This window comes from Pteronotus mesoamericanus, unplaced genomic scaffold, assembly GCF_021234165.1.
Source record: "Pteronotus mesoamericanus isolate MK-2021 breed Mesoamerican mustached bat unplaced genomic scaffold, CSHL_Meso_final scaffold_651, whole genome shotgun sequence".
Taxonomy (NCBI): domain Eukaryota; kingdom Metazoa; phylum Chordata; class Mammalia; order Chiroptera; family Mormoopidae; genus Pteronotus; species Pteronotus mesoamericanus.
Genome location: NW_026555325.1, coordinates 46,061,697 through 46,075,270, shown reverse-complemented (window position 1 = coordinate 46,075,270; position 13,574 = coordinate 46,061,697). Strand labels below are relative to the sequence as shown.

General features: G+C 34.0%; 1 protein-coding gene across 1 annotated transcript in view; it reads left to right on the top strand.

Moving 5' to 3' along the window:
- Positions 1–13,574, top strand: part of COL5A2 (collagen type V alpha 2 chain) — a 136,756-nt gene that overhangs the window by 85,900 nt on the left and 37,282 nt on the right. The window contains exons 9-17 of the mRNA XM_054562679.1: positions 827–871; positions 1,859–1,912; positions 2,316–2,369; positions 3,444–3,497; positions 6,346–6,399; positions 8,071–8,124; positions 9,016–9,060; positions 9,539–9,592; positions 12,392–12,436. Of these exons, the coding sequence (XP_054418654.1) occupies positions 827–871; positions 1,859–1,912; positions 2,316–2,369; positions 3,444–3,497; positions 6,346–6,399; positions 8,071–8,124; positions 9,016–9,060; positions 9,539–9,592; positions 12,392–12,436 (459 nt within the window). The remainder of the gene's footprint in view (positions 1–826; positions 872–1,858; positions 1,913–2,315; positions 2,370–3,443; positions 3,498–6,345; positions 6,400–8,070; positions 8,125–9,015; positions 9,061–9,538; positions 9,593–12,391; positions 12,437–13,574) is intronic.

Sequence of the window (13,574 nt, the reverse complement as noted above, 5' to 3'; positions counted from 1 at the left end):
AATTACATGTGTTTATTTTTGTAATGGAGCTTTAATTTTCTTACTAGCTAAAAATCTAATCAATTCAAAATAAAAATTTGAATTTTTACCTTAAGAACAAACTTGATTTTGACTTAATTGATTTTACTTTTTAAAGTATGACATTAAAAATTGTATAGGCATATATTAATCATTTTTTTTAAATTGTGTTTCCCTTTTCTTCCCTTGGTTATATCTCAGTGTAATCATTGTTGTTTAAATGAGGAAAGCCTATGAGGATGCTTTAAGTGTATGTTATGAAAGAAAGAAATAATCCAGAAATCTCAGTCCCCTGAATAATTTTAAATTTACATCTCAAATAACCTAGTCATTATTTTTGATGATGACTAATCATCAAAATTAATTTTAATTCAACTTGCCCATTTAATTTAGAAATTTTAATTCAACTTGCCCATTTAATTTAGAAAAGTTATCTGCTCTGAAGCTGAAAAATGAAATAGCTTGATAACTGCCCTGTGCCTGCCAAGAGCTTTCTTTTGTCAGATGTTCTGTTTTAACGGAACGACTCCTTCAGCTCATCCCAAAGGCATTGGGTGTACACAGTCATATTCTTTATTTCTCTGATGACACCGGGAGTGTATATAAAATCATCCCAAATGTTATCCAAGCTTTAATTTTCTTGAATTTAGCTGCATTCCAGATGAACACAGATGGAGAATATCATCAACTTTCACTGTCGAAGCTTCACTTATCCAGATGCTAAAGCTGATTCAACATTTTTTAAATGTTTGACTTAGTTGTCATGAACAGTATACAACTTTTCTTCTCATTCTCATTTGCTTTTAAGGGTCCCGTTGGCCCAAGGGGACCTCCAGGTCTACAAGGGCAGCAAGTAAGTCTTTTTATAATTAAATTACAAACTGTAGCAAAAAATAATAATAATAAAAGATATAAAAATATATAAATAAAGTCTCTGTGACATGAATGCTTTTGGCTGGCCTTTAAATTGCATTTTGTAATCCTTACTTTGAATGGTTGTAGTCAATTAATTTTCACTTACTTAGAAATATATGCAGTATGATTTTCAAAGTTGTTCATGGGGCTGAAGTTTTATTATCTGGTTTCTTTAGGTGACTTATCTTCAATACAAATAATTTCTATGTGCTTTTTCTTCTGAAATAACATGTCAGGATGAAAATTCTCATAATTGGTTAATTGCCAACTCTGAGGCTATATAATCAGATTATAGAAGGTGATTACTATGTAGTATTATTAGAAATAACAGTCAAGGTGATCACTTCATGGGCTCTTTAAAAAGAATATGATATTAAACTGTTTTTCTATAGCATATAAAATACCAAAAAAATACTGCTATAGAGCTATGTTAGTTTTTGTAGTGGTTTGACAGGCAGTAGGAAATAAAAAAAGGATTTTTATCTCAAAGATACCATATTGTCATTTTCATGAGTGTGGAGTTTTACTTTAAGCCATTTTATACTACTACCATTGGTGAAGAGAAAATATAGTTGTTATTATTTAAGACAAGAAAGAGGAAGAAGACAAGAAGAAAAATATGATGATAACTACCATTGATTGAATACTCTTTGCTAACAGTATTCTAGGTTGTTAATATACATTAATTATCTAAAGACATATAAAAACCTAATGAAGTAGATACCATATTATTCTCATTTTATAGATTGGAAAACTGAAGAGTACACAGAGTAAATAACTCACACAAAGTCTCACAACTTGAGAGTGGTAAAGCCAACACTTTGAACAATAGCACTATACCTCAGAGAACTTAGGATTTAGTATCTATTTTTTCTGTGTGTGTGTGTGTGTGTGTGTGTGTGTATTAATTTATTCTCAATTTTAGGGTGGTGTTGGCCCTGCTGGACCTCCTGGTGAACCTGGTGATCCTGGACCAATGGTAAATGTCAAGTAAGCATGTAGACCCACTTAAATATGGGTCCACCATTATAATGATGTTCTGAGTTATTTATCTTACTAGCTCTTTACTTACGTAGCAAGAAATTACACTCCAGTTCAGGGGCCCTGTATTATATTTGTGTTTAAGCTATGTTTCTTGTGGCAGAGTATTTAAATTCAGAGACTTTGAATATGATTAGCAGACAATGCTGAGATATAGAATTTGTGATATTAAACTTGTTCTTGTTGAGCATGTAATTGAGTGATACATCATAAAATTCAGAATATTAATAAAGCTATTTTCTTTTTTTTATTTGTCTCAGCAATATTTTGGACTAAATCATTGGTAGGAGTAGATAAATGTAGGTAAATATTCTTTTTTTTTCCCTTTTTTTTGTTATTAGGGTCCAATTGGTGCACGTGGACCAGAGGGCCCTCCTGGGAAACCCGGTGAAGATGTATGCTGTCTTTCTTCATTTTGCTTTGAAATTTTGAAAGAGGCTAAGAAGGAGCTACAGTGTTAACATGAATATTATTTATTAATTCCCTTTCATTTCCCCCACTTTTAGCTTCCATTAATGTCAATCAAAACTGGAGCGCTCAGAAGGGAATTTCACAAAATCTAAAGTGCTCTTAATTTTGATGGTAATACAGTATTAGGTACTGTCTCTTTCCCTACATTTCCCAGGTTTTCCATTACGATTTCTCCATGAGATACTAAAATTGTTTTCAGAATAGCTTCAGCCTTTGCTAATGGAACCTCTGAAGTGATCTGAAGGAAAAATTCATTACTCTGATAGCAAAAATATTATGAGGTTTTAATTACATGGATTTTTAAAATGCATTAATAGGCTATGGTTAATATTGCTCTCCAATGCTGATAAAATAATTTCTTCAATTGGGTTTTTAATTAAAGTTAACACTTAACTTCAGATTTTAACATGAAAAACATGTGATCAAAGAACAGGGTGCAACAACAGATTTGCTTTTCTGGAATCTTTTCTTAGTTGTACCAAAATTGAGGATAAAGTTATGGGTAAGCCATCAATTTCTGTGTGATACTAAACTAAGTAAATATTTTCTCTTTATGTGTCATGTGATTTATTTAAGCAGATTACATTGAATTAAACATAAGGAAAACATCTCTAGCAGTTCTTAATATTTTTTATAACAAGAAAAGAAATGGCAAGTCGTATTTTAAAAAACGTTGTTTAATTCAGTGCCAGATGTTGATATAGACTTTTATGCACAGAAATATGTGTATAAATTTTAATATGCATAAAATGGTGAACTAGGTCAGACCAGTATTATTTATACCCATTTCTTCTGGATAAATTAATGAAGCCTTTACGAACTGACTTGCTAGATTGGGTTACCATCAAAAATAGAGCTCAGTGTTATACTGTTTATAACATTGAACACAACTTTTTAAATAAGTCTTCTTTAAAAGTCTGTAATTGATTTGTCATTTAGTTTCAGAAGAGAACATTTTCATCCCTCTTTGCTCTTTTGCTTTTTTTTTTCCGATAAAGGGTGAACCTGGCAGAAATGGAAATTCTGGTGAAGTAGGATTCTCAGGATCTCCGGTAAGTTTATATTTATCAATACAATAGTGTGCATTAGACATTATTACCAAGATATATTCTCTTCTGTTATGGTGGAACAGGACATTTTTGCCAGAATGATCATTCTAATTTCCTACTTTGCATTGCGCCATATGAAAAACTCTCATAGAGCTAGAGAATTATATCATGACCTAACATGGACTATCTCCAAACTAAACATCAAATATTCAGATAATCACTAGTCTGACCTACTTATATGTTACATCTCAATCCTGTTTATCATTTTTTCATCTTTTTAATATTTTTATTTTGTATTGTTCATATGCTGAAAACAACAGCTTGAAAGAGAACAGACTTATTATTTGCAATAAATTATGGAGAAGATGCTTCTTTGGCTGCTCCTCAAACCCTAATGTTGGCTCAAATTCTTGATCAATGTTCTGGGCCCTAAAACTTATGACAAGACACATTGATTGCCAGCACTCCTAACACAGCTGTTTTCTTCTCCCTTGGATCATGGCGGGGTCAGGGTCCTGACAGCCCGCTCCACTAGAGTTTAGGATCTGGCTCTCTTGGCCATCCTCTGACCCACCTTTCTGTCCTGACTCACATTGTTTTGATAGGCACTCCCCTAGGATGTGCAACACAGGCAATGGGACAAATTAGAGAATGATAAGGAAAAAAATCCTCTAACATTTCTTCTCTTAAAGTTTCTCCTTGTTCAACATCCCCTAAATGGGTTTGGCCTTCTACTTAGTATATTTTCTATACTTTCCTAATGTTTCTACCACTCAATACATCCAACAATACAGAAGGCCTTGCCATTTACTTTTTGAAAATTGATGAGGTCAGTACTGGGATTTTTTTAAACAATGAATGCTGATCTTTTAAGGGAATTTACAGGGCTCTAAGGATTATTTAGTTTCAAATATAAAACCAGTTCCCAGCTCCTTTCTCTCTTTCCTTTCCTCCCCCATCATCCTGGAAAGTCAGTGCAGACAGAGGTGCACGGTTTAGTCATTAGCACAGATGTTCATGTCAACCAATCCAGGCCTTAGCCTCCATCCTGCTGCGCTCTTGCACATTGCAATATGGGACCCTCCACGGGGAGGAAACATGCCCTGCCAGCATGTCACAGACGCACTCCGCAAGTACAGTGCAACGGTGTGTGATTGGGGTGTGATGACAGCCTTGGGTCAGCAGAATGAGAACATTTTATGAGCACTAGTACATCTGGCTCATTTTCTTGTTATAGAGATGTGTAATCACATGAGAATTCCCTTACAGACCACAAAAACTCCAGAGTTAACTAATTATTTGAAATAGCATAGCTCTGTAATTCCCCTGTAGACTTAGATGGATGTGTACTGAGTTTTCCGCTCAGGATGGAGGGCAGAAAAATCTCAGTAGAGAAGTGCATTCCAGTGGAAAAGCTTACAGGGAATCCTTGAAAAAAAAAAAAGAATTTTTAAGTAGGGCTGGGTAAATAGAAGAATTAAGAGAACTTTATTTGTTCAGAGAGCAATGGTTTGACTGTGATAACATCCCCTCCCCCAACAAACACTGCAGAATGTCCTGCAAGCAGTCACAGAGGAATTATTGTTTTACTTTTGTCATATAAAGTTTATGTATTGAGTTATCTATTCATTAATTTATTTAACAGTAAGTGAAGGCTATAATGCAAACAGATGGGTTTTGTTCTCTGTGTAAGGTTGTGCTGGCATAAGAGAAGTTCCTTATAAAGGTTTAGGAGAATGCTTTCAGTGTTAAAAGAAATATTAAACCATTTCTTAATTCAGTTGTTTATTCAGTGATTATTTATTGGATGCCCACTAGTCAGGCATAAGGCTTGGCCCCAGGAATATGCAGATTAATAATAATAATGGATGATAATGGATAACATCAATCTATGCTATTGAGTGCTCAGTCTACTGGTGGCAATGGTAATGGTATTCATTTCAAAACTTAATCAATTATAGGTAATGAAAATAAGGGAATAAATCACTGGGTCCTAAACTATTTTAAGAGGTTATGAGGGAAAACTTCAAGCGTCATTTCATAGTAGTCTTACCATTTGCATTTGATTTTTTGTTTGATTTCTATTTTTTTAAATTCTATATGCTTAGGTTAAGGATGTACACTATCAACAGAAATTTAAAAATTACTAAGTCCAGAAACCAGCCAATTCTTTCTGTATTTGTCTACTTTCCTTCCTGTTGAATATTTTATTTCCTCAGCTTTTTAAACAATTATAAATCCCATCAGCTTCTATCTTTTGATTTTAAAATATTTTCTGTTTATTCATTTTAATATAATATTTCTGGTCATATTCTACTGCCAATATTTATAAGTTTAGGGAAAATAAAACACATTGGTTGCTACAAATGCATTTATCCTTCTACCACAAAAAAAAGCACATATAAAGGAAGGAAATCATACTTTTCCTTAATTTTTCTCCTGATTTCTTCTGATACATTAACCTAGTTGAGTGAGACACCAGTTATGTTGATTCAGGCTTTTTTTTTTTTTAATTAACACAATAACATAATTTGAAAATTTGAAAATGTCATCAAATCAGTACCTGGCATTAATCCATGTCCCTGTGCAAGCATGTTTCCATTTCTAACAGTCTGTTTGTCTTGTTAATTTGTGATCACGTAGATGTATTTTGGTAGATGAACATACACATTCCTTTTTCTTCTTTTGTTTATCAGTAAAACAAACAAACAAACAAATAAACGAAAAAACCAACCTATGTATGAGATATTTTTGTGGAGGAAAATGTATATTAAGGAATTTCCTATTCTTATTAATGATTCTGAATTGCCTTATGTGTTCTCCCTGCCCACCCACCCCCCGCCCCCGCCAGGGAGCTAGAGGATTTCCTGGAGCTCCTGGTCTTCCAGGCCTGAAGGGTCAAAGAGTAAGTGCAATCATTTGTAATCCTTTCAGATACTGTGATTTACTGAGCAGGGTCTAGAGAGTATTACTTTCAAAATGTTTACAATTCCATTTGTGAGTTGTCTGAATGGTTGTGGATGCAGTAGCCATCTGAGGTTACTAAAATGACAATGATTTTCTACATTTCTTTTGAATTTCACTTGATTCTATAGAATATATTTTGAGTTCTTACTATGTACTGAATACTGTGCTACAAGAGGACACAGTGATCAATGAGAAGCATCCGTGGCTCTCAGCTTCAGGCTAACAAGGGATTCAGTTATGAAAATAATCAATTACTATATCATGGAATAAGTGACATAAGACTAGAGAGTACACTAGACCGTAAGTGGCCCAGTCAACCCAGATTTGGAAGGCTGTAGAATGCTTCTGTCTTCATATAACAAAAGATAATTAATTTGTAACTGTTAGGTTGGCCAAAAAGTCTGTTTAGTTTTTTCTGGAAAATAAGACATGTTTCATTTTCACAAATAACTTTATTGATTTGGATATTTTTAATATGTCAACTAACTCTTGCTGTTGGCTTCTTGTGGGCAGAGGCCTGGGGTGCTGCTAAACATCTTCCAATGCATAAGACGGCCCCACAGCACAGAATTACTTATACAAAGTGTCAATAGTGCCAAGAAACTTTGCAAACCACTTTTGACACGTTCAATCAGTCATAACACCTTCTCCATACACTGCACAAATCTTTTTTATTTTGCTTTTCAGTTGTGTTTTTACCTTTTTTGAAATAATAAAGCAGAAACACTTTGTAAGAAGTTGTATATCTTCTTCCATTTTCAATATTAAAATGATTGCATAAAAATTCACCAATTTTGGTAAGTTTTTCTTAAATGCATGCTGATACGACAGTTGTCACAATACAATCTAACAAAATTGTTTTGAATGAAGTTAAAGATGACTAAGCACCACTAGAGTCACTGAATGGGAAAAACTAACCTAATGTTTTGGCCAACCCAATATTAGACGTTAGGTACACATACAGGGTGGGGCAAAAGTGGGTTTACAGTTGAGTACACAAAACACAGAGCTTATTATTATTGTATTATTTTTCATATGAGCAACTATAGACCTACTTTTGCCCTACCCTGTGTAGAAGTTAACTGTCATTTATCTATCTATCTATCTATCTATCTATCTATCTATCTATCTATCGATCATCTATCTATCATCTGAAAGCATGGCTAATATTTACTCAGTCTACACTGGTTGGCCCCTCTATTGAGTGGTTGAGCTTCTGATTAGAATGCTTGCTGCTCTATTTACTATAATAGTTATTAAATATTTTGAACATCACCCTTGGATATAACACATATTTTATAACTATATAAACTCTATAACTATTTATTTTCTTGTAAGTTCTTCATCTATACCTATAGATTAAATTTCTATGAAGTCAAAAAATTTGAAAGATGAGGACATTGCATATTGAAAATATTATTTAAAGGGGGAAACTCTAATTTCTTTTGAACAGACTTTCAGAAATGTTCAGAATTTGGAAATATTTTGAGTAACAACTTTAAGTTTGAGATCCATTTTCATGTCATTTTCTATAAGCTCATTTTTGGTTCTTTTATGCATCTGAAAATTAAAAAAACATTAAAATACAAATTTATATTTTTCTTTTCAGGGACATAAAGGTCTTGAAGGACCTAAAGGTGAAGTTGGAGCACCTGGTTCCAAGGTGATTGTATAATACTTCAGTATAACCTCAGTATAGCATTGTGGTTGTGTTTGAAGTGCCAAAAGTTTTTTCAGAACCCTTAAATAAGTCTGGAGGAAAGAGGAGTACAAAAAATGAATAGTTATGTAGATAACTGTATTTTTTCATAGATCAGGAGAAATAGATTTACCAGGATACATGACATGTCCTAGCTTTGCCACCAACATTGGTCACTATGGTTCTGAGTTTCTGTTGGTGTAGGATGGATATTGTCTTTGTTTAACATATGGAACTATGAATCCACCTTCCGAAACACATTCAATCTTTTTTTTCTTCTTTAAAAATACCAGAGAGGTTTAAATGGTTCATTACTCCATTATTTAGTGTCCTTTTAATTTTGGGGCCTTTTGGCCATTGCTTCTTCCCCAAATTTATTTATGTTTCTAGAGGAAGAGAAAAGGTCAAAGAGTTACAGAGGACTTTTTGGTAGGTAGTGTCATGAAGATTAGTATGTGCAAAAACATTTGGCTTTAAAATGGTTATTTCTAAGCTTCCTGTAATAGAACCTAAAGAAATATTACAGTCAATTTTAGTTTTGTAAAGCTTTACTTGACCTAAAGTATTATCAGACTCAGGCAAATAATTACTTTTTTAATAATAATTAATCTGATTAGGTGTGATAGTTCCATCAATCTATCACCAATTTTATTTTAGATTTATTTCTATAGAAACAAAATTTAATTGCATTTTGAGAAAGAGTAATACAATAGATTTTTGAGGTCCTTCATTGAGAGTATTTTCAAATGCCCATTTTGAAACTATACATTTAGAATGATACACATATAGTACAAAATGATGTAAATGTCAATTATAGGTTTCTCATATTGTAATGTGATCTGATTTTTACTTTAGGGTGAAGCTGGTCCTACTGGTCCAATGGGTGCAATGGGTCCTCTGGTATGTATCAATTTAATTCTTTGTTATTTCTTAGCTTTTTAGATTATATTAAGAGAATGTTAAATGAAATAAACAGAAAGACATGGAAGACATGTTTGCTGGTGAAATAGTCTTGTTTCCCATCTGACAGGCAAGGACACTATAACAACTGCATCCTTCAAATGGAAAGTCTCCCTGTCTTCCATTATTTGTCCTTAGTGTGAGTGACCATATTTTTTTTTCTTGTACTCAATGACCAAATCAGGATTCTTATAGATTCAGCCCATTAAAAGTAGGTTAAGTGAAATCTACTTAGGTAAGTGGTGGTAGGTTATGCATTTCCACAGGTAGAGAGTTTTCAAACCCCAACTTGCCACAAGAAATTCTATTGCTTGGTGGTCACTTATATTGAGTCTCAATTGCTTTCAGTAGCATAATCAAACTACCCTAGAGTTCAGTGAGATGCTTCAAGAGATATTCTTTTCTCTCTTATCTATAGGGTCCAAGGGGAATGCCAGGAGAGAGAGGGAGACTTGGGCCACAGGGTGCTCCTGTAAGTATGTGTGTTTTAACTCTCTCATATGCGTTACTGAATATACTTTTTCAATGAGAATAATTGTATCAATTGCCTACTTTTAATTTTTTCTTTGTTGAAATAAATTTAGGTTTATAGAAAAGTTGCAGAAATAATATAGAATTCTCGTCTACTCTTCACCTAGTTTCTCTTAATGTTAACATCTTACATAGCCACGTTGCATTTGTTGTGTATTTTATTTTACTACAGAAATTAAGAAATAATGAAAACATATGACAGCATGGAATATAATCCAAGGGAAAACATAAACTTCAGAATAGTAATAACATTACAATAATAGGTAACATTTATCAAGCACTTATTATACACTAAGCATTCTTTCGAACATCTTTATGTTCGTTAAAATCCTAAAAGGTAAGTACTATGAATATACCCTTTTAAAGATATGAATCTCTTGATCATCTGCCTTTGATCTCTTTTAAATGTGCAGACTGAGAAATGTCCTTGTTGTGTGTCCATGTACCTCGAACCTAGGTGGGGGGCTTATTCTTTTAATTCTTTTCACAATTCTTTGAAGGTCGGGTTAGACTTGGTAATATTTAAAACTTGCAGTTTATTACATTGCCCCCATTTTACTTTTGACAATTAAAAAGTGCCAGCTGGTCTCTGTTATTTTGACTATCATCTCCACTAGTATTAAGAGTCTCAGGTTTACGGCATCCCCTGCTATTACCCCACAGAAGACAATCACCTGCGAGCTTCTCAATGGTACCGAAGGCAGGGCCCTGGTTTGAGAGAAGTGAGACACTCTTACCAGACCATTCCTTATCACTTTGGTAAGCAGTGTCTTCTGGACATGTAGAGAACATTGTGGAATCTAATCAGTTGTTGCCTTTTCCAGTCTTACATAGTATATCCAGTCAGGTATGTTTACTTCTCTGTGCTTTCTTCTACCATCTGCCAAAGCAGTTAGTGCATTTTTGATGCACTTAATGTGGGCCATTGCTCTTTTCAAGTTTCTAAGAACCCTCTTCCATGTTAACACCACCTCCCAGGGTCTTTATCAAGGTGTTGAATGTGTCTCGTGGAAGAGTGTCCCCATACCATTAAAACTTTCTATATTTTGTCCTTGTCAATCCAGTACCATTAGGACATAGTCCCATTAATTCTCTCTTGGAACCTGCCTCTTCATGGTGTATAGAGTGTAGGTCCTTTTGGTGTATAGTCTCTTCCCTCTTCAATGAGAAACACTCATTGAGCACTTCCTCAACCCCATTATTTTGTGACTTTATGCTAGTTATTGGTCTGGTGGTTGGATGGGGAGGAGCAGGCAGTGGTGGTGGTGGCATGTGTTGCCTGGAAAAGTAGAAGCCTCCATATCATCTTTAAGCAAGGAAGAAGTATAACCCAGTAACAGTGGGAATGGATTGTTCTACAGGGCTGTGGGCTTCAGGGTATCAGAGATTTTGAAGTTCTTAAGATATTCCAGTGCCAAAAACCAAGGTCCCATTTCTTTCAATCAAGGTCTCTGATCATGGCATAGGAGACTTTACATGTTTTAGACAACTGTCTCAAGTGCTTTTAAACCTTTGTCACTAAGTCCTGGGTTTGATTTTCAGCTTTTTCTTCCCTCTGGCTATAGAAGATCACAATACTTTTAATGCTGCCAATTATATTGATGATTAATTACCATCAGCCTTTCATTTGCTGGATTCACTCAACAAGGCCCATACAATTCCATCAACTTTATACATGCTTTTCTCCCTAAAATGTCTCAAATGCCTGAGCTACGGCACCCGTAGCCCGTCCCTTACACTGGTGGCCTATTTGATTTCACTACTGGAGACAATATTTACTACTGCATCACCACAGCACCCCAACAACAGTCATCCATACTCTATCTGTCACGGTCAATCAGTGAGAAATTCAGCTTAAAAATTCAATTTTAGAGTCTACCTTCTTATACTCTTTCTGGCACCAATAGTATTGAAGTTTTGGTCTGATTTCCCAGAAAATAACATCCAAGCAGATTTGTGTGCAGGAAATTTATTGGAGAGTGCTTTCAGAAACTACATTTGTAAAGAAATGAATAAAAGAACTAGAGTTTTTCAGAGGTAGAAATTAAATGGTGTTATGACTGCAACAGAGACCTCAGTCTCCATGATTCCTCAGTTCCACAGGAACTATGGGAGCTGGGATGGCTTTTCAACTCTTCAATGTGGTGAGTCTTTGTACCACTGCATTGACCACAGAAAGGGCATAACTTTGGGAGAGCTAACTTTTATTTTTTTTTTAGCTGAGAACAATTTGTTGGGCAACTGTGAGCCATTACCTTAACACTTCCAGCAGTGGTAGAATGATTCCTTCAGTGCTGAAGGGACATTTTGGTGACACACACATCATACACTATCACCTAATTTCCTTCTGTGTGCCTGTGTGCTTTATTTTATTTTTTCCTCCCAAGGGGTATGTATTCCTCCTCTTGGTTAGTATGGCTATTAAGAAGAATGAGGTATTCAAAATTACATTGTCTTTGAGCTAATTTCATAGAAAGTGATATATTCAAGTAAAAGGAATTATTGTAATCTGTTTAATTTCTTCAGTCTTGATTTTTCTTTCTTATTGCTCTAAGGATAGATGTTTTTACTTCTACTTTACTAGTGTTGTGTAAATGTGTATTTTTATTTCTATTAACTGGGAAAGTTATTGTTAGTTAACCTTGATATTTATTCTTTAATTTGTAACATGGAACTTTTTATAAAGCAAATGAATTATGAACACGTAAAGTAGAATCTTGTCTCTTTTTCTTCTAATTAGGGACAGCGAGGTGCACATGGTATGCCTGGAAAACCTGGACCAATGGTGAGTTATATTATCTTCATATTCATTCATTCATTCATTCATTCATCCATCCATCCATTCATTCATCCATCCATCCATCCATCCAGTCTTCTATTTTTACATTCATTAACATTTATAGAGCATCTACTGTGTCCCAGTCACTTGGAATAAAAAGATGATGAACACACAGTACTTGTCTTTGAAAATTGACTTGTCTGTCAAGAAAGAGAAATAGCAATTAATATTGTAGCTCACTGCTATTGCTAACTGCTCTAACACAGAATACATCTTGAGGTTTTCAGGACATAGAGGAGAAAATATTTACACCTGTAGCTAGAGAAAGATGTCAAGGAAGATTACTTAAAGAGAGGCAACTTTCAACCTAAGTCTTAAAAGAGGAGTACATAAAATGAGCAAGAATGTAGTGTGGTTCATGGAATGGAAAGATGAAAAGAACATGGTGAGCTCTGTGAAATACTGAGAGGGTAAATTGGATTTGAAATTATTTGCCCTTAGGATTTTTTTTCCTTTTTATTCATAAAAAAAATACAAAATATAGTTAAAAGAGCTTTTCTAAAAAAAACTGGTGGAATTAAAAGCTGATTGTTCTTAAAGCAAGAACCAGGATAACCTATAATGGAATTCCTCTTACATGCATATCTTTTAAATCCAGCACTTAAATCATTGGTTTAAAATTCTATGCATGCCTCCCCAAATGCAGGATAATGACAAAAATATCTGTTTCTTACTAACATGAAAAATAATCACTCTAAAATATCTAGATGATTCTTAGGCATCATTTTTATATGAATAGTTCTAGATTTTGGTACAAAACATAACTTTTGAAAAACTATATTAGTTGGTTAACACAAAGAAAGTACATCTCTTAAGAAAAATTGTTTTAAAAAATTTGTGGTTGTCACTGACTTAATTTTCTGTGTTGGGACTAGGAAATCCTATTATATTTAATACCAATAGAGATGTCTTTTAACACTATTTCATATCAATGCTGGAAGGTGCTTATATTAAAATTACATTATCTTTTTGTGAATTTAAATCACTAAGTGGGTTATTCTTTTTTTTTCCTTTTATTTTTTTAATTTTTCTCAAATACATTTGTCTCTGCCTACCCCCCAGCACTTTCCCTTACCCCCTCCCT